Raw genomic sequence first — 27,907 nt, 5'->3', positions numbered from 1 at the left:
ATATATGTGGTAAATGAGTATACTTCTCACAACTACTAACCGATTGGCAAAGCTTTCGCGGCACGATTTGCGGAACTACCACAGTATGCTGTAGGAATTACTGTGTTAATATTGCAGAGTAACCGCTATACAGTCGATTGATGAATTACTGCGGTAAGACTGCGGAATTCGGCGGTACGATAACGGAATTACCACAATCCAATATCAAGAATTACCGCAGAACAATATTTAATTTCCGATGTACGAATGCCTTATTACCGCAGTACAATATTAAATTACCGAAGTACTATAGACGTTTTCTCGCAGTACACTATTGAATCACAGAAGTACGATTGTCGTTTTACCGCAGTGCGATTTTGAATTACCGCGGTACGATTGTCGTATTACCACGGTACGATTGTCGTATTACCACGGTACGATTGTCGTATTACCGCGGTACGATTGCCGTATTACCGCAGTACAGTATTGAATCACAGCGGTATGTTTGTGGATTCATCGCATCGCACCGATTTGATTCTGGCGAAACATGCGTGGAAACTCTTCAGAAAAGAGGTAAGTTAATGTGAGCAATACTGTGATGAATCTGCATATCACGTGATCTCAAGATCTTTTTGAACAAGTTGTGAAAATATTCCGGTACAATGTATCTTTAGAGGGGTGGTTGGTTGGTTTGTTGGTTGGTTCTTTAACGCCGCATTATTCCAGCTATATGACGGCGGTCTGTAAATAATCAGGTCTGGACAAGACAATATAGTGATCAATATAATGAGCATCGGTCCACGCAATTGGGATATCATGACATGCATCCACCAAGTCAGCGAGCCAGACCACCCGATCCCGTTATCGCCTCTTACGACAAGCATAGTCGCCTTTTACTGCAAGGATGGGTTGCTGAAGACCTGTTCTACCCCGGATCTTCACGGGTTCTTGAGAGGGTATTTGTGGTGATCACAGTATGTTCCATATAGATACATGTTTAGTTATAGCCTCAGGGGAATTGATTTAATTATTTGAATGAGTGAATCAGCAAGATAAGTTTGGTTTCAAGCCTCTTTGAACGGTACGTGTATTTCTGTGATATAAGCTATATGGGGAGGAAAGCCCAAAGTGATGCAGGTCTTTCATGAAAATTACCACTTCGGAGAACCCCAGAGCACTGTTATCATACTGATACAATCTTCGAAACGTCAGCAGGGCGAATCTCCGATTGGAGACCACGACCATACGTTTCTGTCCTAAGGGACACAACTCCGCGCCTTCTAAGGGTGGAAATTCACCGAGTTGAGACATCTTTTGCTGCAACAGAGGAAAACTATATGCCACTTTTGAAAATATCAAATATCATCACTCCACTCGATGAGATATACAGCGTATTTGTCAAACCCTCGTTTAATATCCTTCATTCCTCTCTGATTGTTATAGCTGAAGATTGATGTGTGCGACGTCGAACATCAAGCAAATACTTATTCGTCACTGCACCTTTAAATATGCATCGTCGATCAACCATTGACGTCATATGTTGGCTTCACTATCCAAGCAGTATTAATTATTTAAAAGGCTGGAAATTAATATGCTGTATCCGCTCGATATCCTGTGCTAAACATATTACTAATGTGCATGCTTTATCACACTCCATATAATCTTTCTAATACAAGGCCGCATCTATGGTCTAGTGGATAGAGTGTCTGTCCGGAGAGTGGAAGGTCGGGGGTTTGATCCCAGATCCCAGGCCGCGTCAAACCAAATCAAAATATGTTACTCGTTGTTACTCTACCCCAAAGGCATAAAACATATACTGGTCGTATATTGTGTCTACGTGGGGTATCCGTGTTGAACTGCGGCGTGCTATCTCGGTGGGACACACACACACACACACACACACACACACACACACACACACACACACACACACACACACACACACACACACACACACACACACACACACACACACACACACACACACACACACACATCCACATACACATCATAGGGATATTCTGATAAACAAGTCCCTGCAGTGATATTATGACATACAACTATGACACGCACACGCACACGCACGCACACGCACATGCACACACACACACACGCACATCCACACACAAACACACACAAACACACACATCCACATACACAGAGACACAATCTTAAACCCCATTTTACCACACCCATCTGGAACATTCATGATATCAATGTGGGTGTTATGGCTTCTGACACAAGTTTCGTAAAATCAGTAAGTTCCCATACCATGTCGAGGTCGGATTGTATTTCGGGAGTCAGCATCCTTAAGAGGCTGTACATAATATTGAAATATGCGCCCCTCGTGGTTCATTCCCCCGTCAGTGTATTATTTTACGATAAGTCACACTCGTCGAATGTTTCTTAAATGCAGCTCCTTACTGGAATATTCTGAAAAAGAGCTTGTAACATGGATATTCTGATATACAGTTCTCTCCAGGGATATTCTGATATACAACTATCACAGGGATATTCTGATATACAACTATCACAGGGATATTCTTATATACAGCTCCCTACAGGGATAGTCTGATATACAGCTCCCTACAGGGATAGTCTGATATACAGCTCCCTACAGAGATATTCTCACATACAACTGTCACAGGGATATTCTCATACACAGCTCCATACAGGGATATTCTGATCTACAGCTCCCTACAGGGATATTCTGACATACAACTGTCACATGGATATTCTGATATACAGCTCCCTGCAGGGATAGGCTGACATACAACTATCACAGGGATATTCTGATATACATCTCCCTGCAGGGATGTTCGGATATACAACTGTCACATGGATATTCTGATATACAGCTCCCTGCAGGGATATTCTGACAAACAACATCACAAGGACATTCTGACATACAACTATCACAGGGATAATCTGATATACAACTCCCTGCAGGGATAATCTGACATACAACTCCCTGCAGGGATATTCTGACATACAACATCACAGGGATATTCTGATATACAACTCCCTGCTGGGATATTCTGACAAACAACATCACAGGGATATTCTGATATACAGCTCCCTGCAGGGATATTCTGACATACAACATCACAAGGATATTCTGATATACAGCTCCCTGCAGGGATATTCTGATATACAACTCCCTGCAGGGATATTCTGACATACAACATCACAAGGATAATCTGACATACAACTATCACAGGGATATTCTGATATACAACTCCCTGCTGGGATATTCTGACATACAACATCACAGGGATATTCTGATATACAGCTCCCTGCAGGGATATTCTGACATACAACATCACAGGGATAATCTGATATACAACTCCCTGCAGCGATATTCTGACATACAACATCACAGGGATATTCTGATATACAACTCCCTGCTGGGATATTCTGACATACAACATCACAGGGATATTTTGATATACAGCTCCCTGCAGGGATATTCTGACATACAACATCACAAGGATAATCTGACATACAACTATCACAGGGATATTCTGACATACAACATCACAAGGATAATCTGACATACAACTATCACAGGGATATTCTGATATACAACTCCCTGCTGGGATATTCTGACATACAACATCACAGGGATATTCTGATATACAGCTCCCTGCAGGGATATTCTGACATACAACATCACAGGGATAATCTGATATACAACTCCCTGCAGCGATATTCTGACATACAACATCACAGGGATATTCTGATATACAACTCCCTGCTGGGATATTCTGACATACAACATCACAGGGATATTTTGATATACAGCTCCCTGCAGGGATATTCTGACATACAACATCACAAGGATATTCTGATATACAACTCCCTGCAGGGATAGTCTGATATACAACTCCCTGCAGGAATATTCTGACATACAACTATCACAGGGATAATCTGATATACAGCTCCATGCAGGGATAGTCTTATATACAGCTCCCTACAGAGATAGTCTTATATACAGCTCCCTACAGAGATATTCTCACATACAACTGTCACAGGGATATCCTCATACACAGCTCCATACAGGGATATTCTGATCTACAGCTCCCTACAGGGATATTCTGACATACAACTGTCACATGGATATTCTGATATACAGCTCCCTGCAGGGATAGGCTGACATACAACTATCACAGGGATATTCTGATATACATCTCCCTGCAGGGATGTTCGGATATACAACTGTCACATGGATATTCTGATATACAGCTCCCTGCAGGGATATTCTGATATACAACTATCACAGGGATATTCTGATATACAACTCCCTGCAGGAATATTATGACATACAACTATCACAGGGATATTCTGATATACAGCTCCATGCAGGGATATTCTGACATACAACATCACAGGGATATTCTGATATACAACTCCCTGCAGGAATATTCTGACATACAACTATCACAGGGATATTCTGATATACATCTCCCTGCAGGGATATTCTGATATACAACTATCACAGGGATATTCTGATATACAACTCCCTGCAGGAATATTATGACATACAACTATCACAGGGATATTCTGATATACAGCTCCATGCAGGGATATTCTGACATACAACATCACAGGGATATTCTGATATACAACTCCCTGCAGGAATATTCTGATATACAACTATCACAGGGATATTCTGATATACAGCTCCATGCAGGGATATTCTGACATACAACTATCACAGGGATATTCTGATATACAACTCCATGCAGGGATTTTCCGATATACAGATCCATGCAGGGTTATTCTGATATATACAGATCCATGCAGTGATATGTTGTTATACAACTCTCTTCATTGATATTCTATATATATATATATATATATATATATATATATATATATATATATATATATATATATAAAGCTCCCGGATATTTAATCTTCGATTAATGAGATAAATTATCTGGAATAAATAAATATTGATATTGATTTCGTATCTCTATCTTAACCTTCTTGTGGACACACGTTGTATGGAAAAGGTAGATTGTCCGTTTTTTTTCCGGCAATATAAAACACTTGTTAACCCCAAATTATTAATGGTATATTACCGAAGTAAGGCCACCATACTGGGAGTCGTGTGTATTTATAATACCTCTGCTACCTGCATGGTACCTATGACTTCAGTCGTTACGTTTAAACATCTGGCATGCATAAAAATACTTTGAATGACCCTCTTTGTTCATCAAAAACTATCAGTTAATATAATTACTTAAAAAACAAAAAGTAACTTATATTAGAGAACTTATCTTTAAAAGATCTTTTATAGATGAAACTTTGAAGTAGTTATCCCTTGTTAGGAAAAATTTATGCTGTCAAGCAAGACATGTTTGACTGTAATTCTTCCATCACAAAGGATGAGGATTCTCACCTGTCAATAAAGTGCATCTACTATGTAATAGTATACGTTGTAGCAGTACAACGAGGGGCACATTGGGTTCTATGCCTCCCGTGTTAGGTTTTATACCGCGAGCCGGATGCGAGTGGTATAAAACCTAACGAGGGACGCTTGTACCGCGCATGTACCGCGCATGTAACGCGCATGTACCGCGCATGTACCGCGCATGTACCGCGAGTTATACTGCTGCAACGAATTTATCTTAACGACAGGTTTTAATCTGCCATTGTAAAAGAATCAAAACAAATTGAAAATTGATAGATTTCAGCTGTTCGTTGAAGCTTAAATGAACTTGTGCTTTGTCACATGACTTTCATTAACACGGAAAAAGCGTGCGGCCTTTTGCTTCGAAGCGGGGTATAAGGGAATGATTCTCCCGCTCGGAAATCCACGTGCAGCCTGTTTCGTGTAGGGATATAAGGGCACCGTTGGGCACGGTTTGCTGGTACTTGAGACACAGCCCTACAGTGCCAACAAGATTGTGTTCCTGGTCCCTGGTACGGGGGAATGTTTACACGTAAGATGCTATGAGCTTCCTAATGGGCCCGCCGAAAGACTTATTGGTTGATGTATATTCATTTCCTCCACTGACGTTATGTTTGTTTGTTTTGTTTGTTTTTGACTTAACGCCGCACTCAGCAATATTCCAGCTATATGACGGCGGTCTGTAAATAGTCGAGTCTGGACCAGACATTCTAGTGATTTACATCATGACCATCGATCTACGCAATTGGGATACGATGACATGCATCAACCAAGTCAGCGAACCTGACCACCCGATCCTGTTAGTCGCGTAGTAGCCTTTTAAGGCAAGCATTGGTTGCTGGAGACCTATACTACCCCGGATCTTCACGGTGTTTCATGAGTAAATAAATTTTTGGGCATGTTTGTTCCGTGGATTGCCTGGTCCAGACTCGATTATTTACAGACGGAAGTCATACATCTGACATATTGCCGAGGACTGCCTTAAACAACAAACAAGCATAGGTTGCAGGTGATGGCGCCACTTTGGTAGCATTACCTTTTTTTAATCGAAATTTCTCGTTATTTCAGTTATTTTCTCGACATTTCGAGCCCGTTCTCTTTACTTCGTTATTTCCGCGTTATTTCAATTATTTTGATACATACATGGATACCCCACTAAGGATCAGTATACTGACTCCGAGCCGACCAGTCCTTGTGATAGCCCCCTTAATGCCAAGCTCCAGACAGGATACCATCTTTTCACGTCTTTTGGTATGACGCGGTGGGGAATCGAACCAACCTTCTTTCGCTCTCCTGGCAGACGCTTTATCCACAAAACCACGGAGGCGGTCGCATATCTTTGGACACGTGCGTAAATGTACTGAAGTATATTTGTCATGCGAACCATTTGTCAAATCCTGGATCAAATATATGCAGGATCGAGAGAGTTTTACAAAGTGTGATTGCTCATGACCGAGTACATTTTCGCGTAGACAAATGGGCATATGTTTAAATTTGACGCAAACGATGGTAAGGTGACCTGGATATTTCACTATGTTATGCCATGCTTCGGTCATTATTAACGGCGTTTCACTTACAAAGATCTTGTCCTTGGCAACCATAAGGGGGAAAAAATCAAGTTGACAAGTGGAATGACAGCGACACGACAACTTTAAGATAATTGACTGGCAACTGAGGTACGTAGTAGGACTGAGTACTTGTTTCACAGAGCCATCGAGCCAAGATTTCACAAACATAAAATAAAATTTAATATATATTTTTAAACAATTAGAAAGTAGAAACAACTCATATAACACATTTCTTTCATTCTTTATTCGTCGCGCCATTCTCTCATGCTTTCTTACTAACACTTTTATTTTCGCGACCTATTTCGACCTATTGACGGATTTTTACCCCATTTGGTTCAAGCAGTGAAAGTCAAGTTTGACGATAACAATTTAAATTTGCTTGTATTGGCGGCAGTTTATACCCAGAAATGTCGCGTTAGAGGAGCCCAGTGGACCACGTGTTAGCTTGTCACACCGAAGACCCGGGTTTGATTCACCACATGTCTACACGCATCACAACTCGAGGATACCGTATTCGACGTAATAAGCGCCCAGGACGCCCTCAAAATTACAAATAGGGGGCTCTTATTAGAATATTATTTTGAGTTAAAAGATAAATTTCGTGGTTTATGCTGACAGCCTGAAATGTTTATATACGACAGATATATTTTTCCAGAATTTATTTGCCCATAATAAAGGGTGCATATAACACACGAGTGCGTATTATACATGAATAAATAAGTCTTGTGTACATTGATCAATCGGAAGGGGTGCCAATTGGAATTGTTCACTAGCCAATATATTAGCAAATATCGCCGTGGGCGCTTATTAGAGCGTGGCGCTTATAACGTCGAATACGGTAATATTTCCTGAATAGATGACTTTGCAAGATTTTCAGTTGAGGCACTGGGCTATTGTATTCATCAAGTCATCGTCATAATAACCGAATTTGAGTTTGTTACAAATATTATATATAACTTTATATAACGTTTTCGGATGCTTGACAAATATTTGTAATTTAATCAGAAGAACAACTGTAAAACATCTAACTCATTTAATCAAAGACGACTTTATCTTATAAACAGGTTATCATCGGAATATTTACTATGTCTGTGTTACGTCACACCCCTTGGTTTAGAGCAAGTAATCGTCGGAAAACGTATGATGTCCGAAAACCTATGATCAGACGATTACACGATGGGTGCTCATGTGAGTGAGATTGCGTTTACACGTGTGAGCGCGTGCGTGCGTGAATGTGCGTATCTGTGTTTGCTTGTGTATTGTGTATTCCTCGGGGATATGGACCTACGGTCGCGCTATACTCATGTATCAGTTATAGTCCCACTCGTACCCATGTAACACCCTGGTACACAGATAGTTATAACACGTAATCGTATTTGCCAAATGTCAGGCCTTTATAATACCGAACACCTATGTACACTTTCACGTATAATAAATTATAAATTCGTTTGGTACACGAATTCCTGTGATTTAATTTTCTGTTATACAAAGTACGGACATGGACTAGAGAAACAATATCTTCACATTTGTTTGATCCGAAAGCACAAAAAACTCATATTCAGTATCGATAACCGCATTATGTTGCACACTTTTACTCTCTGCTCTGTCGAAACTCATTTAACGGTACTTCCCCGTGTCCCACTCACGCCTCTCCCCGTCCAATGAACCAAATGGGATGTATTACTTCCCTGTGACCCCCGGAGCAGGCTATCCAATCAAATTGCCGCCTTTACATCATGAAGTCACGCCATTACGCTACATGTTATGAACAATAAAACAGGGTACCCGTCACAAAAATCGACACGAGGAAAAATTAACATCTGATAACACGATCGCATTCTATTTTTACTTCCACTAATGTTACAAAATATCATTTTTTAGGAGAATATCTCAGTATAATAGTTTTTGGTTTTGCAGGATTTAGTTGTATTTGTCTCCGTTTACATGTGGATTTCACTGTGAAATCATCAGGTTCCTATGTATGTCGTAAAACATCATTAAAACAAACTGGTGGTACATTGTTTTCTGGAATAGTCAACACCCGCATGTAGGGTTCATTCCGATATACCTTTTTCTCCACATATTAACAACAAGGACTCATGTACCTTTGCCTATACAGTCAGACACCTGGGTGTCATCCAGGTTTACCCTTGTCTACACAGTTGGACATTCAAGTGTCTTTCGCATATGTACCTTTGTCTGTAGTCAGACTCTCACGTGTCGTTCTTATGTATACCTTTGTCTTCTAACTCAGTGTGTGTGTGTGTGTGTGTGTGTGTTTGTGTGTTTGTGTGTGTGTGTGTGTGTGTATACTTACGAATGGACTTCCCACTATTATCACTATAGCTAGCTATGATGTCATATGCTTTATGACGTCAAAAGCATAACGTTTGCTGTCGCGTAGGACTACGTTTTACTTCTCCCTCTATTGTCACTGTTACATCATATTAGGCATTATGACGCCACAAATACTATTGTTATGCGTCGGCTAGGACTACACTATAAGTTAAAGTTTTCATTACACTTTTTTATATATTCCGAATAACGGTCCGTGGTAACGTGGTACGAGTTGATCTAGCCAATACTGAGACTGCGTTCAAAATTACTCCACTTATTGAATTCTCTCTCTCTCTCTCTCTCTCTCTCTCTCTCTCTCTCTCTCTCTCTCTCTCTCTCTCTCTCTCTCAAGCCATAAACTACAACAACTATTTTGTACCCCTAAAGTCTCAGGACTGCGAAACCTCAGCAGATTTGTCTCTTGTATACTTAAAGGATTCTAATGTGTACTCTCGTAATGTGTACCACCGTCAGTGTGTTTTTTATGGAAATAAACAATGTCAAATGTTTACCATTCTGATGAAACCCACGAGCGCGAGTCCAATGCCTACAAACCAAGGCTCACAGTCAGGACGAATAAGGAATTCAGATCCGCGATCTTTGAATCCTCGCACGCCTAAGGGAGGCAACTCTGAAGAGCAAATAGCGGAGCCGTAGACCAATAAGTTCCTTAATCACACATTAGCAATTGGAAACATTCCCCCTCTTCTTTCATGCAGGGATGATGTGCTCCAAAATTCCCATCGAATGAATACTAGCACAGAAATAGAAAATCACGTCATGCTGTAAGTAGGTTGTGCTAGTTTGTCCATTGTACACACACACGAGGAAGTTAAAACCAGAAACCCCCAATAATAGCTCTTCCTGGTTGCCGCGCTCACAATCACATAAAGAGTGACTGTTTGAGGAGATCACTTTTGCGACGCTGGCCAGTGCTTGGAGTGGATGTCTGGTGTCATCATGGCGGCTTTCAGTAAGTCCTCGCTTCCTTTTCATAATAATACGATGTGATTCGATGCATCCTGTGTACTAATTATGTACCGTTGATAACGAGTGATCCGTTATTTTACAAATTGTCACACAGAAATGTATAATGTAACAGAAGTTTACCGAACAATCTCAGGGGCGGAGACAGCTTTTCTGAAAACAGTGGGTGCAGATTTTTATTTAAAAAAATAAAAAATCTTTGTTCGCGCCTTCGACGCCTTTGCTCCTTCAACATGACAATCTCGCATTGACACGCCCCGCTTTAACGCTTTAGGAACCGATACAGGTTTCCAAGGAGGGGGAAGGAAGGAGGGATGCATATGTTCCCACTTGTCATCTTGTCACTGACATTCATGAAAGCGCAAGGAAATATTGTATGATGAGTGCACAGGAACTTTTTATTAGTCAGTTGTAGCAATATACGACCCGAGTACAATTTACAAACATCTCTTTCCTTACACTGTACCGGGATCGTATACTTCACAAACTGACCAATAACAAGTTCATGTGAGTGAGTGAGTGAGTGAGTTTGGTTTAACGCCGCTTTTAACATTATTTCAGTTATATCACGGCGTGTCAGCTTAATGTGGGAGGAAAGCCCGAAGTGATGCAGGTCTAAGACGTTTACCACTTCGGTGAAACCCACGAGCACATGTATGGTGCTGACAAACCTAGAAACAAAATCGGGGCGAACCGGGATTCGAACCCACAATCATAGGTTTCTGGCGTGCCCAAGGGACGCAACTCTGCACAGCGAATCGCGGCGCCTTAGACGACTGGGCCATCCGTGCCCCCCACACATTCATGTGCTGAATGCAGGTGGTAAGCGGATACCATGAAGCCATACAGATCCAAACCATAATGACATTATTTGAGATATCAGCAATCTAAAATATTCAAGTTTGATTCCTGAATGAAGTATATATAACTGTCCAACGTATCTGATCAAAGCCTTTTATTAATACAATTAATACCCTGAAGACCTATTCTACCCCGGATCCTCACGGGTCTTGAACATGGGAATACACTTCAAACTTCATTTATATATGGGTGTAGTTTCGTTCATTATGGCTTTGTGGTATCTCAATATAGGAATAATAAAACAAGCCACACTTGGCTGCTCTCACGAATGTGCAGGTTCGCATAATGATAACCCCATGATAAGGCAGCTTAACCAATACTGAGATGCACCCATTTTCAATACGAATAGTCCATGTGCAGAAAACCTACAAAATTCAAAGTTTATTCTGATATGACGGCCAGTGTTTGTATGTAAACCACTATTCCGACGTACCCTGTTTTTATCCCCAATTACGTAGTTTTAAACATGTTAAACCAAAGTCAACTTGTTTGAATAAAAAAAATTGCTTTTAATTAAATTTTGTATACTTATTTAATTTTTGTGCGCCCCGACCCACTTACGGAATCTCACTACTTTTAGCATGATCTCAATCAATCAAACGACAGTCTTGACTGGACGGATGTGAGCTTAACATTTCTACGATGACAATGACAAAGTCCAAGGCCTTTGTGTAGATTCCAGATAAAACTGTTTGATTAATTATCGTATTCCTCAAAGACTTAAGATAGCTTTCCAACCGGCCCACTTGCACAAAACGATCTTATTGCTAAGATGATCGTAACTCCCATACTATAACATAGGCTTACGATAGTCGTAGCGCAAAGATCGCTTTGTGCAAGTGGACATTGTCCTTCAACAGCTCTGCTATCTCTGTATCAATCAGCTCTCTAAAAATATTAAGGAAATAAATACACTAGAAACAGGAGCACGCCATCTACAGCTCGTGATCACTTCAAGGTAGTTAATTCGGAAATATATGCACAAGAAACAGGGGTACGACATCTACGTATACCGCTCATGATCACTTCAAGGTACTAGATATTTTTTAAATATATGCACTAAAAACAGGGTATGCCATCTACAGCTCATGATCACTTCAAGGTACTAGTTTATTTGGGAATAAATGCACTAGAACCAGGGATACGTCATCTACGTATACAGTTCATGATCACTTCAAAGTACTAGTTTATTAGGAAATAAATGCACTGGAACCAGGGGTATGACATCTACGTGTACAGTTCATGATCACTTCAAGGTACTAGTTTATTAGGAAATAAATGCACTGGAAACAGGGGTACGACATCTACGTATACAGTTCACGATCACTTCAGGGTACTAGGAGGAAATAAATGCACTAGAAACAGGGCAGACGTGGTTGTGTTAAGCATTGTACATCCCCATTCAGGAAAAGCATATTACATCATAACATTCATAAGTATGATTGCTCGTCAAACAATAGTTTCTTTAGCTCACATTATTTATATCGCAAACGAGCTGCAAGCAACTAAACCTTTTACTATTGAACCCTAATTCCAACATTACAGTTTTCCAAAATATATTTCCATATGTGCTCCTCAAATGAAGTTAAGGACCATCAGATTCTTTCATTACTTCTATAGGGAATCTGTAATGACATGCCTTGTGCTAGTGAACCCATTTTACAACACACACACACACACACACACGCACACACACACACGCACGCACGCACACACACACACACACACACACACACACACCTATCGTTCATAGGGGACAGATAACTTAATAAATAATTATAGTAAGTAATTCCATAAGCAATATAAACTCATTACTCAGGACCACGTCAGTCCTGAATTTCTGCTTTCCGTGCGAATTATTAATTGGTAACGTCAATAATCATCTTTTATAACCCTAATTTCAGATACCATCCATGCTGCCATTATCTGCGGAATTTTCGTTCTCTCAGAGAACCAGAATGTCAAGGCCACGGGAAGTGGCAGCAGCAATGTTGACCGGCCAAGATGTAATGTCAGTCATGACAACAAATTAGTCAACTGCAGCTCTCTACATCTAACGTCTCTGTCAAACGTTACAATTCCAGATGGAGTCAACATTCTTCTCCTCGACCACAACAATTTATCATGCATAAACAACTTTGAATTTGCAAGATTTCGGAATTTGACGCATCTTGACCTGTCCTACAATGTCGTAAACGCCATCGAGGAAGATGGTTTTGAAAACATGAGCAGTTTGAGAGTCCTTAATTTATCCCACAGTATTATCGAGCCATCTGTATTAACGATAAATTCGTTCAGAGGGTTACACAACCTTAAAACGCTCTGGCTGAATAACTACAATATGACTGAATACCCCGACGAAGCTCTGAGCCGGCTTACATCCTTGGAAACTCTCTTCATCAATGGCGTTCCAGATGGGGAATTTGGACCGGGCTTCAGGAACCTTACAAAACTAACTCATCTTACCGCCTCTGGGAAAAACGGATTTTGTAACCAAACAACACTGTCAGCATCTACATTTAATAACACTGTTTTCTTGGAATATTTGGATGTATCAAAATGTTTTATTATCCACATTGAAAATGAGACCTTTTCGCAACTGAGGAAACTAAGAACGCTTGATATATCTGGTAATTCTAGACTCACATTTCAATCATTTGGCATCGGAACGTATGGACTACAGTTCACGAACATCACAACCCTGAAAGCCAATCACATCGTGTTAAGGCATACTAGTTGTGTAGTAATTCGCAAGGCACATGTTGTTCACCTCTTCAACACCTCCCTAGAAAATCTGTACATTGATTCCAACGAAATTGTAGATATTGAGATGAAGGCGCTGGAGCTCTTGCCCAAGACTCTACGATTCGTATCGGCCCAGAGGAATAAATTCAGCTACGGACAATATCTACGTGACTTAGCTTCTCTCACGGGACTCGAGGAAATTTGGTTAAGTGGACAACCATACCCAATTAATGTTCCAAACGATGACACTGTCGATGACCAAACGTGTGCCCAGTCTGAGACACCGTATTGTTTCCATGATGAGATAGACGAACGTGATGTTCTTGAAAGTGAACTTCAATCTCGCAGTGTCTGGTACGAATCAGAGACAGTTAGTGATCGTTTTTCACCTCTTTTCAACTTATCACTCCCGCCGAATCTGAAGACGATAGTGTCGAACTTCACACAAATGGCGTTCCAGATCGGGAAAATACGCTTTGAAGCATCAAATCTATCCTATCTTGATCTGTCCAGTAATCTTGTCATCTTTGACAATGGATATATAAGAGGGCTAGATAATGTTACATACATAGATCTATCCAATAATCTAGCCAGGAAAATGTCTCCTACATTACTCGCAAACTCCTTGAATCTTCGCACCTTGAACATGTCGTATAATTTCTTTGGTTGGCAGATACAGAGAGATACCAAGGGTGAAATATTCAAAAACCTGACTCAACTTACAGAGTTGGTTATTTCCAATAATGATTTGAAAGGGCTGAGAGGTGATGTATTACGCGATCTGTATTCCTTACAGATTTTAAACGTGTCAAATAACGGAATGTACAACTTTAACGCCAAAATCAACCACTTGATTCATCTACAGGTCATAGACTGTTCACACAACCAAATATCGTGGTTGTCACGAAAGGTCATGGATGATATCAAGGAAATTAAATCGAAGGTTCCAAACTTAACATTACATCTTCAAGGTAATCCATTATCATGTTCCTGCAATCAGCTTCCGTTTCTCAAATGGCTGCTAACTTCGGGGATAACACCTGATAATATGAATGGCTACTATTGTCTACTGGCCAACACGAGCAGAAGAAACATCCTGAACAAGGCGGACTTTGCGAAACTGATAGATGAGCAAACCGCAGAGTGTCAAAACAACTTCGGACTCGCTCTAGGATGTGTATCCGTCTTCGTCGTAGTTATTGCACTGATGGTTTCTGCAATCGTCTATCGGTACAGATGGAAGTTAAGGTATCTGTATTACGCTGCAAGGTTACGTTACATGACGGACAACGACGCTGAAGAAGAGCAAGATCAGTTCGCATTCGACGCCTTTGTCTCCTATGCTGATGAAGACCGAGGGTTTGTCATTAATGACATGAGAGCGCATTTGGAACACGATGCCAGTATGACTCTCAACATCCACCACCGTGACTTCATGCCAGGAGAGCCTATTGCTTCAAACATCGTTGGCGCCATCAAGAAGAGCAGGAAGACGGTGGTGGTTCTGTCCCAGAACTTTCTCAACAGTTACTGGTGCACGTACGAACTGCGCATGGCCCAGATGGAGAGCATCAGTAGTGGGAGGGACATCATCATCATCATCATGTATGAGTCAGTACCCGCTAAGAATATCCCACCGGAGTTTCTTCATATGCTGCAGTCTGATTCCTATATTGAGTACCCGCACGGTGAAGCTGACAGTCACATCTTCTGGAAACACATAGGGCGGGCCTTGCGACATCGATCACATCGTCAGAATTCGATCAGTTCGTCGTCGCAGGCTGTTCCATAGTACCAGTGAACATTACATATATCTGATACATTATTGTTCTGAAATCTATTTGACATCCGATGCCTTCCGGTGACTGTATTGTTTATAGAACCATTGGAACCATTCCGACGGATGCGTAAATCAACAGCGAAAAGCTTATACTTTACCAACATGGCAACAACTGATCTTTGTAATCTCCGCAACTCAAGGGGGGCACGGGTGGCCCAGTCGTCTAAGGCGCCGCGATTCGCTGTGCAGAGTTGCGTCCCTTGGGCACGCAAGAAACCAATGATTGTGGGTTCGAGTCCCGGTTCGCCCCGATTATGTTTCTAGGTTTGTCAGCACCATACCCGTGCTCGTGGGTTTCACCGAAGTGGTAAACGTCTGAGACCTGCATCACTTCGGGCTTTCCTCCCACATTAAGCTGACACACCGCGATATAACTGAGATACTGTTAAAAGTGGCGTTAAACTGAACTCACTCACTCACTCACTCTGCAACTCAAGCTCCTTACAGCAAAACGGAGTCGCATAATGTATCTTAGCACTGATATTTTTACAGAGCCGAAAACCGAGCTTGATCTGACCTGTCAATTTGGCGACATAATTCTTTGAATATAAATCACAAATGGTTTTCAAATTTTGGTAATGAGAAACACGATAATGATAAACTTAAGATATTTAGTTGTAGGCTTATCCCTAGAGGAATAAGGTTTATGTGCCCAATAGGATCGGAGTTCACGACCGCATAGAGGGCACTTCAACCGTATTCCCGAGATGATAAGCCTACAAATTATAACATATGTACTCCATCTGTTTAATCTTCTACCACTTCATCGGTGCTGTGTCACCAGTTCCCTGTACCGTATTTCCTCTGACAGACGCTGGAGAAAAAGCAAAATTATAGAGGCTGCATTTCTGAAAGTTACATAATGTGTCAGTAATCAGCCAACAGCGAACTGAACTGTCGGGTCCGTCAATATAGAAGAAGTCGGGTCTCCAATAATTGTCAGGTCAGTATATTGTCAAATGTGTTTATTAAGTAAAGATATTGTGTACCTATTGTGTACATACATAGTAATGAAACGTTGAAATACAGTGCATATTATGAATCTAAGTGTTTTGTTAGTAACAGCATTTATTATTACATACATGTGTATATATGTGTATATTGTGTAGATACAGGAAAATGAAACGTTGAAATGCAATGTATATAATGTTTTTGTCAGTAATAGCAATTATTATTGATTTTATAAGTGCATGGGACCATAAAAGAGATAAACAATGTTTCGCTTCAAACTGATGTATATATAGTATACATAACCTGCTGTAATGTAGGAGTTCATGTTGATTGATAGTCTAGTCTGTCAACATATATTTGCTAGTACAAAGAAACATGTATGCATGATCATTTTATATCAGTCGAATATAAACCATGTTATATGAGTAGGCACAATTGTTATTAAAGATAGATATCAGGAATAAAACATTGTTTGATTTTTCACCATGACATACATTTCAATAGAATCGAAAATGATTTTCTCTCATACGTGGCATTACCCCGGCAGAACGTATGCTTGTCGTAAGAGGCGACCAAATGGATCGCGTGGTCGGGTCCATGATCCATGGGTCCATGATGCCAATAACCAGACTGTCTGGCTCAGACTCCAAGAGACCTTGTTGATTGTGTACCAATCATTTGGCCTGGCCAAGAACCTGCTATTTACAGGCCGCATATATATATATATAGATATAGATATATATATATATATATATATATATATATATATATATATATATATATATATCTATATCTATATATATATATATGTATGTATGTATGTATGTATGTATGTATGTATGTATGTATGTATGTATGTATGTATGTATATATATATATGCGGCCTGTAAATAGCAGGTTCTTGGCCAGGCCAAATGATTGGTACACAATCAACAAGGTCTCTTGGAGTCTGAGCCAGACAGTCTGGTTATTGGCATCATGGACCCATGGATCATGGACCCGACCACGCGATCCATTTGGTCGCCTCTTACGACAAGCATACGTTCTGCCGGGGTAATGCCACGTATGAGAGAAAATCATTTTCGATTATCTACTTCATTTGGTGTAGAAGGCAAACCAGTGATGAAAATTATATGTGTTGATCCTTGAAAATCAGTGATGACACCAGGTGTTCGCTAAAAGGGTAAGCTTATCCTGCCTGTCCATCCGATTCTCATTTTGTGGTCTCTCTCGACGAGTAACGCCAGGACAACAGAAGACCAGAACCGCATTGGACACGGTCAACAAGCAAGGCGCATTGGAGACAGGAGCCACAGAGGACGGACCTTGTCGACGAGGACGGAGTGCTGGAAACTTGCTCAAGAACCGCATGCGAAGGACACTGTACTGGGGATGTTCCCAGGAACCACATGGGACACGGTCAACAAGCAAGGCGCATTGGAGACAGGAGCCACAGAGGACGGACCTTGTCGACGAGGACGGAGTGCTGGAAACTTGCTCAAGAACCGCATGCGATGGACTCGAGCAAAAGGCTTATTGGAGACCGACTCGAAAGAGTGCTTGGATCATTCAGGGACCGCACAACCTACAACCTGTTGCCTCTCAAGGATTCAACATCGCCTTGTCTCGTTTATGGCGCGTGTGTGCGATTGCATGTGATTTGGTACGTGCATGTGTGTGTGTGTGTGTGTGTGTGTGTGTGTGTGTGTGTGTGTGTGTGTGTGTGTGTGTGTGTGTGTGTGTGTGTGTGTGTGTGTGTGTGTGTGTGTGTGTGTGTGTGTGTGTGTGTGTGTGTGTGTGTGTGTGTGTGTGTGTGTGTGTGTGGATAAACCACCCACCTTCCGCTGACAGGGCAGGCGCTCTACCACTAGACAACAGAGGCAGTCGGTCGCCAAATAACAAGAGGGCACTTCAGAAGGGGTACATGTTATGTTTGAAACCAAAGCCAATTCGACACATCCGGATTAAATAGTTATAAATCAAATAAGAGAGTGTCGGGACTGGACTGTGATCCATCACTTCCTAGTTCGAGACAAAAGTTACTGTTCAAAGCGGCGTTAAACAAGACTCACTCACTCGCTCACTCAGTATGTACAGATATGAGATATTAGCTGTAAAATGTATACGCAGTGAGGCCACAAGAAACATCTCGTTTACATCACTTTTATTAATGAAATCAGAACTAAAATTTACAATTGAACCAAATGGAAACAATGATACAAAGAAGGAGGGAGTGCGCAGATCCAAATGTGACAGTGGAATGGAAAATAATTCTAGCATGCAAGAACTAGCAAATTCCTGAGGGCAAAGCCGATGCTTCACCTTCATTTAATATTTACAGGAAAATAATAGTTAAACGAGGAAATTAATGAACTTATTCGATGCAGTTTTCTTATTGATAAGGGTAACGTTTCAGTAAACATTCAGAATGACGCGCATAAATAGTATTAATAGTAGTAGTAGCAGTAGTAGTAGTAGTAGTAGTAGTAGTAGTAGTAGTAGTAGTAGTAGTTTGTTTGCTGTTTAACGCCGCACTTAGCAATATTCCAGCTATATGACGGCGGTCTGTAAAAAATCGAATCTGGACCAGGCAATCCAGTAAATGATGGCATGTGCATCGATCTACGCAATTGGGATCGATGACATGCTTCAGTCAAGTCAGCGAGCCTGACCACCCGGCCAAGTTAATCGCCTCTTTATGATAAGCATTTACGGCAAGCATGGGTTGCTGAAGACCAATTTTACCCCAGATCTTCACGGGTCAGTAGTAGTAGTAGTAGTAGTAGTAGTAGTAGTAGTAGTAGTAGTAGTAGTAGTAGTAGTAGTAGTAGTAGTAGTAGCAGTAGTCCGGATTAACAACGTTTCGCACAAACGAATCATTGGCACGGATATATGCCTTGTGTACAAATGTAGACATTCCTAACGGTAATCATCCCGAAAGCACAGGGTACGGACTAACGAGGTGTCACCGTGTCCCTCATAGCCGGTCTCAGTCACATACAATGTCGATTTACCTTGCACGAACCGAAAATGAAAAATATAGGGAGATTAGAATCAGGAAAATTGTCGTGTCATATTTCACATTATCCTTGTAGCTTGAAAATAAAGTAGACCATTTGACTAGCCATGACCTTGCGTTTGAGGAAATAATTCCCACTGAGCAACTCTTCCCCGTTTCGCCGGCCGCTTAACACTAACGCTCCTACTATCCCCGTCAGTGAAAGTAAAAAGATATTATGAATTAGTTTAATTGTTAATACACAGATATATCCAATATTAATTTATTATCCTAAGGGAAATTGTCGTATCATATCTTATTAAAACATTTCGACCAGTCATGTCCTTTCGTGTAAGAAAATAATATATTCCAACTGACCAGCTTTTCAAAGTTTCGCTGGCAGTATTACAGTGATATGACAACAGCTTTCCCCAGCAGTGAAAATACAAGGTGTTATGAATTCTTATAACTAACACGAAACTTAAAGGATTCTAATGTGTACTCACGTACTCATGCGAATGCCTCTGTCCTTCAAATGACTTTCTTGTATCTACGTCCTTGTACCACCGTCAGTGTGTTTTTTATGGAAATAAACAATGTCAAATGTTTACCAGAAAACAGAAACCCCCGATAACAGCTCTTTCTGGTTGCCGCGCTCACGATCACATAAAGAGTGACTGTTTGAGGAGATCACTTTTGCGACGCTGGCCAGTGCTTGGAGTGGATGTCTGGTGTCATCATGGCGGCTTTCAGTAAGTCCTCGCTTCCTTTTCATAATAATACGATGTGATTCGATGCATCCTGTGTACTAATTATGTACCGTTGATAACGAGTGATCCGTTATTTTACAAACTGTCACACAGAAATGTATAATGTAACAGAAGTTTACCGAACAATGTCAGGGGTGGAAACAGCTTTTCTGAAAACAGTGGGTGCAGATTTTTAATTTTTAAAAATAAAACATCTGTGTTCGCGCCTTCGACGCCTTTGCTCCTTCAACATGACAATCTCGCATTGACACGCCCCGCTTTCACGCTTTAGGAACCGATACAGGTTTCCAAGGAGGGGGAAGGAAGGAGGGATGCATAATATTATGTTCCCACTTGTCATCTTGTCACTGACATTCATAAAAGCGCAAGGAAATATTGTATGCTGAGTGCACAGGAACTTTTTATTAGTCAGTTGTAGGAATATACGACCCGAGTACAATATTACAAACATCTCTTTCCTTACACTGTATCGGGATCGTATACTTCACAAACTGACCAATAACAAGTTCATGTGAGTGAGTGAGTGAGTTGGGTTTAACGCCGCTTTTAACATTATTTCAGTTATATCACGGCGTGTCAGCTTAATGTGGGAGGAAAGTGATGCAGGTCTAAGACGTTTACCACTTCGGTGAAACCCACGAGCACATGTATGGTGCTGACAAACCTAGAAACAAAATCGGGGCGAACTGGGATTCGAACTCACAATCATAGGTTTCTGGCGTGCCCAAGGGACGCAACTCTGCACAGCGAATCGCGGCGCCTTAGACGACTGGGCCACCCGTGCCCCCCAAACGTTCATGTGCTGAATGCAGGTGATAAGCGGATACCATGAAGCCATACAGATCCAAACCACAATGACATTATTTGAGATATCAGCAATCTCAAATATTCAAGTTTGATTCCTGAATGAAGTATATATAACTGTCCAACGTATCTGATCAAAGCCTTTTATTAATACAATTAATAACCTAAATCACGGCATAAAAATATACATGAACAGATTTAATTTATTATAAATGACATTTTTGTTTTGAATGCCATAATGAACCAAACCAAGGAATACATGTATGTGGTTGGCATATATATACCTTTTGATACCAATGGATCGTTATCTCTGATATTACTCAGGTGGGCTTTGTTTGTTGGAGATTTTGCCAGATATATCGCTATTTGTGCCATCATGTTCCATACAAGACAAAGAACCTTTGAACATGGGTTGGTTGGTTGGTTTGTTGGTTGGTTGTTTAACGCCGCACCTAGCAATATTCCAGCTATATGACGGCGGTCTGTAAATAATCGAGTATGGACCAGACAATCTAGTGATTAATATCATGAGCATCGATCCACGCAATTCGGATCGATGACATGCATCAACAAAGTAAGCGAGCCTCATCACCCGATCCCGTTAGACGCCTCTTACGACAAGCATAGTCACCTCTTACGGCAAGCATGTGTTGCTGAAGACCTATTCTACCCCGGATCTTCACGGGTCTTGAACATGGGAATACACTTCAAACTTCATTTATATATGGGTGTAGTTTCGTTCATTATGGCTTTGTGGTATCTCAATATAGGAATAATAAAACAAGTCACACTTGACTGCTCTCACGTGTGTGCAGGTTCGCATAATGATAACCCCATGATAACGCAGCTTAACCAATACTGAGATGCACCCATTTTCAATACGAATAGTCCATGTGCAGAAAACCTACAAAATTCAAAGTTTATTCTGATATGCCGGCCAGTGTTTGTATGTAAACCACTATTCCGACGTACCCTGTTTTTATCCCCAATTACGTAGTTTTAAACATGTTAAACCAAAGTCAACTTGTTTGAATAAAAAAAATTGCTTTTAATTAAATTTTGTTTACTTATTTAATTTTTGTGCGCCCCGACCCACTTACGGAATCTCACTACTTTTAGCATGATCTCAATCAATCAAACGACAGTCTTGACTGGACGGATGTGAGCTTAACATTTCTACGATGACAATGACAAAGTCCAAGGCCTTTGTGTAGATTCCAGATAAAACTGTTTGATTAATTATCGTATTCCTCAAACACTTAAGATAGCTTTCCAACCGGCCCACTTGCACAAAACGATCTTATTGCTAAGATGATCGTAACTCCCATACTATAACATAGGCTTACGATAGTCGTAGCGCTAAGATCGCTTTGTGCAAGTGGACATTGTCCTTCAACAGCTCTGCTATCTCTGCATCAATCAGCTCTCTAAAACTATTAAGGGATAAATACACTAGAAACAGGAGCACGCCATCTACAGCTCGTGATCACTTCAAGGTAGTTAATTCGGAAATATATGCACAAGAAACAGGGGTACGACATCTACGTATACCGCTCATGATCACTTCAAGGTACTAGATATTTTTTAAATATATGCACTAAAAACAGGGTATGCCATCTACAGCTCATGATCACTTCAAGGTACTAGTTTATTTGGGAATAAATGCACTAGAATCAGGGGTACGTCATCTACGTATACAGCTCATGATCACTTCACGGTACATGTACTAGTTTATTAGGAAATAAATGCACTAGAACCAGGGATACGTCATCTACGTATACAGTTCATGATCACTTCAAGGTACTAGTTTATTAGGAAATAAATGCACTGGAACCAGGGGTATGACATCTACGTGTACAGTTCATGATCACTTCAAGGTACTAGTTTATTAGGAAATAAATGCACTGGAAACAGGGGTACGACATCTACGTATACAGTTCACGATCACTTCAGGGTACTAGGAGGAAATAAATGCACTAGAAACAGGGCAGACGTGGTTGTGTTAAGCATTGTACATCCCCATTCAGGAAAAGCATATTACATCATAACATTCATAAGTATGATTGCTCGTCAAACAATAGTTTCTTTAGCTCACATTATTTATATCGCAAACGAGCTGCAAGCAACTAAACCTTTTACTATTGAACCCTAATTCCAACATTACAGTTTTCCAAAATATATTTCCATATGTGCTCCTCAAATGAAGTTAAGGACCATCAGATTCTTTCATTACTTCTATAGGGAATCTGTAATGACATGCCTTGTGCTAGTGAACCCATTTTACAACACACACACACACACACACACGCACACACACACACGCACGCACGCACACACACACACACACACACACACACACACACACACACACACACACACCTATCGTTCATAGGGGACAGATAACTTAATAAATAATTATAGTAAGTAATTCCATAAGCAATATAAACTCATTACTCAGGACCACGTCAGTCCTGAATTTCTGCTTTCCGTGCGAATTATTAATTGGTAACGTCAATAATCATCTTTTATAACCCTAATTTCAGATACCATCCATGCTGCCATTATCTGCGGAATTTTCGTTCTCTCAGAGAACCAGAATGTCAAGGCCACGGGAAGTGGCAGCAGCAATGTTGACCGGCCAAGATGTAATGTCAGTCATGACAACAAATTAGTCAACTGCAGCTCTCTACATCTAACGTCTCTGTCAAACGTTACAATTCCAGATGGAGTCAACATTCTTCTCCTCGACCACAACAATTTATCATGCATAAACAACTTTGAATTTGCAAGATTTCGGAATTTGACGCATCTTGACCTGTCCTACAATGTCGTAAACGCCATCGAGGAAGATGGTTTTGAAAACATGAGCAGTTTGAGAGTCCTTAATTTATCCCACAGTATTATCGAGCCATCTGTATTAACGATAAATTCGTTCAGAGGGTTACACAACCTTAAAACGCTCTGGCTGAATAACTACAATATGACTGAATACCCCGACGAAGCTCTGAGCCGGCTTACATCATTGGAAACTCTCTTCATCAATGGCGTTCCAGATGGGGAATTTGGACCGGGCTTCAGGAACCTTACAAAACTAACTCATCTTACCGCCTCTGGGAAAAACGGATTTTGTAACCAAACAACACTGTCAGCATCTACATTTAATAACACTGTTTTCTTGGAATATTTGGATGTATCAAAATGTTTTATTATCCACATTGAAAATGAGACCTTTTCGCAACTGAGGAAACTAAGAACGCTTGATATATCTGGTAATTCTAGACTCACATTTCAATCATTTGGCATCGGAACGTATGGACTACAGTTCACGAACATCACAACCCTGAAAGCCAATCACATCGTGTTAAGGCATACTAGTTGTGTAGTAATTCGCAAGGCACATGTTGTTCACCTCTTCAACACCTCCCTAGAAAATCTGTACATTGATTCCAACGAAATTGTAGATATTGAGATGAAGGCGCTGGAGCTCTTGCCCAAGACTCTACGATTCGTATCGGCCCAGAGGAATAAATTCAGCTACGGACAATATCTACGTGACTTAGCTTCTCTCACGGGACTCGAGGAAATTTGGTTAAGTGGACAACCATACCCAATTAATGTTCCAAACGATGACACTGTCGATGACCAAACGTGTGCCCAGTCTGAGACACCGTATTGTTTCCATGATGAGATAGACGAACGTGATGTTCTTGAAAGTGAACTTCAATCTCGCAGTGTCTGGTACGAATCAGAGACAGTTAGTGATCGTTTTTCACCTCTTTTCAACTTATCACTCCCGCCGAATCTGAAGACGATAGTGTCGAACTTCACACAAATGGCGTTCCAGATCGGGAAAATACGCTTTGAAGCATCAAATCTATCCTATCTTGATCTGTCCAGTAATCTTGTCATCTTTGACAATGGATATATAAGAGGGCTAGATAATGTTACATACATAGATCTATCCAATAATCTAGCCAGGAAAATGTCTCCTACATTACTCGCAAACTCCTTGAATCTTCGCACGTTGAACATGTCGTATAATTTCTTTGGTTGGCAGATACAGAGAGATACCAAGGGTGAAATATTCAAAAACCTGACTCAACTTACAGAGTTGGTTATTTCCAATAATGATTTGAAAGGGCTGAGAGGTGATGTATTACGCGATCTGTATTCCTTACAGATTTTAAACGTGTCAAATAACGGAATGTACAACTTTAACGCCAAAATCAACCACTTGATTCATCTACAGGTCATAGACTGTTCACACAACCAAATATCGTGGTTGTCACGAAAGGTCATGGATGATATCAAGGAAATTAAATCGAAGGTTCCAAACTTAACATTACATCTTCAAGGTAATCCATTATCATGTTCCTGCAATCAGCTTCCGTTTCTCAAATGGCTGCTAACTTCGGGGATAACACCTGATAATATGAATGGCTACTATTGTCTACTGGCCAACACGAGCAGAAGAAACATCCTGAACAAGGCGGACTTTGCGAAACTGATAGATGAGCAAACCGCAGAGTGTCAAAACAACTTCGGACTCGCTCTAGGATGTGTATCCGTCTTCGTCGCAGTTATTGCACTGATGGTTTCTGCAATCGTCTATCGGTACAGATGGAAGTTAAGGTATCTGTATTACGCTGCAAGGTTACGTTACATGACGGACAACGACGCTGAAGAAGAGCAAGATCAGTTCGCATTCGACGCCTTTGTCTCCTATGCTGATGAAGACCGAGGGTTTGTCATTAATGACATGAGAGCGCATTTGGAACACGATGCCAGTATGACTCTCAACATCCACCACCGTGACTTCATGCCAGGAGAGCCTATTGCTTCAAACATCGTTGGCGCCATCAAGAAGAGCAGGAAGACGGTGGTGGTTCTGTCCCAGAACTTTCTCAACAGTTACTGGTGCACGTACGAACTGCGCATGGCCCAGATGGAGAGCATCAGTAGTGGGAGGGACATCATCATCATCATCATGTATGAGTCAGTACCCGCTAAGAATATCCCACCGGAGTTTCTTCATATGCTGCAGTCTGATTCCTATATTGAGTACCCGCACGGTGAAGCTGACAGTCACATCTTCTGGAAACACATAGGGCGGGCCTTGCGACATCGATCACATCGTCAGAATTCGATCAGTTCGTCGTCGCAGGCTGTTCCATAGTACCAGTGAACATTACATATATCTGATACATTATTGTACTGAAATCTATTTGACATCCGATGCCTTCCGGTGACTGTATTGTTTATAGAACCATTGGAACCATTCCGACGGATGCGTAAATCAACAGCAAAAAGCTTATACTTTACCAACATGGCAACAACTGATCTTTGTAATCTCCGCAACTCAAGGGGGGCACGGGTGGCCCAGTCGTCTAAGGCGCCGCGATTCGCTGTGCAGAGTTGCGTCCCTTGGGCACGCAAGAAACCAATGATTGTGGGTTCGAGTCCCGGTTCGCCCCGATTATGTTTCTAGGTTTGTCAGCACCATACCCGTGCTCGTGGGTTTCACCGAAGTGGTAAACGTCTTAGACCTGCATCACTTCGGGCTTTCCTCCCACATTAAGCTGACACACCGCGATATAACTGAGATACTGTTAAAAGTGGCGTTAAACTGAACTCACTCACTCACTCACTCTGCAACTCAAGCTCCTTACAGCAAAACGGAGTCGCATAATGTATCTTAGCACTGATATTTTTACAGAGCCGAAAACCGAGCTTGATCTGACCTGTCAATTTGGCGACATAATTCTTTGAATATAAATCACAAATGGTTTTCAAATTTTGGTAATGAGAAACACGATAATGATAAACTTAAGATATTTAGTTGTAGGCTTATCCCTAGAGGAATAAGGCTTATGTGCCCAATAGGATCGGAGTTCACGACCGCATAGAGGGCACTTCAACCGTATTCCCGAGATGATAAGCCTACAAATTATAACATATGTACTCCATCTGTTTAATCTTCTACCACTTCATCGGTGCTGTGTCACCAGTTCCCTGTACCGTATTTCCTCTGACAGACGCTGGAGAAAAAGCAAAATTATAGAGGCTGCATTTCTGAAAGTTACATAATGTATCAGTAATCAGCCAACAGCGAACTGAACTGTCGGGTCCGTCAATATAGAAGAAGTCGGGTCTCCAATAATTGTCAGGTCAGTATATTGTCAAATGTGTTTATTAAGTAAAGATATTGTGTACCTATTGTGTACATACATAGTAATGAAACGTTGAAATACAGTGCATATTATGAATCTAAGTGTTTTGTTAGTAACAGCATTTATTATTACATACATGTGTATATATGTGTATATTGTGTAGATACAGGAAAATGAAACGTTGAAATGCAATGTATATAATGTTTTTGTCAGTAATAGCAATTATTATTGATTTTATAAGTGCATGGGACCATAAAAGAGATAAACAATGTTTCGCTTCAAACTGATGTATATATAGTATACATAACCTGCTGTAATGTAGGAGTTCATGTTGATTGATAGTCTAGTCCGTCAACATATATTTGCTAGTACAAAGAAACATGTATGCATGATCATTTTATATCAGTCGAATATAAACCATGTTATATGAGTAGGCACAATTGTTATTAAAGATAGATATCAGGAATAAAACATTGTT

At 40.8% G+C, this 27,907-nt stretch overlaps 2 protein-coding genes across 2 annotated transcripts; both read left to right on the top strand.

Annotated features, from left to right (window-relative positions):
* Positions 1–10,140: 10,140 nt before the first annotated feature.
* Positions 10,141–15,999, top strand: LOC124141186 (toll-like receptor 4). The gene is made up of 2 exons (XM_048392250.1): positions 10,141–10,276; positions 13,056–15,999. Exons 1-2 carry the CDS (start codon positions 10,249–10,251, stop codon positions 15,686–15,688), a joined length of 2,661 nt encoding a protein of 886 aa, XP_048248207.1. The 5' UTR covers positions 10,141–10,248; the 3' UTR covers positions 15,689–15,999.
* Positions 16,000–20,337: 4,338 nt separating this feature from the next.
* On the top strand, positions 20,338–26,746 carry LOC125377973 (toll-like receptor 4). The gene is made up of 2 exons (XM_048392249.1): positions 20,338–20,437; positions 23,803–26,746. The coding sequence occupies exons 1-2, from the start codon at positions 20,410–20,412 to the stop codon at positions 26,433–26,435; spliced, it is 2,661 nt and encodes an 886-aa protein (XP_048248206.1). The 5' UTR covers positions 20,338–20,409; the 3' UTR covers positions 26,436–26,746.
* The last annotated feature ends 1,161 nt before the right edge of the window (positions 26,747–27,907 follow it).

The sequence above is a fragment of the Haliotis rufescens genome, unplaced genomic scaffold, assembly GCF_023055435.1.
Source record: "Haliotis rufescens isolate VD_foot unplaced genomic scaffold, xgHalRufe1.0.p SCAF_11, whole genome shotgun sequence".
In the NCBI taxonomy this organism is placed as follows: Eukaryota; Metazoa; Mollusca; class Gastropoda; order Lepetellida; family Haliotidae; genus Haliotis; species Haliotis rufescens.
Note: the sequence above shows the minus strand (reverse complement) of the source record. Positions and strands in the feature narration are given on the sequence as shown.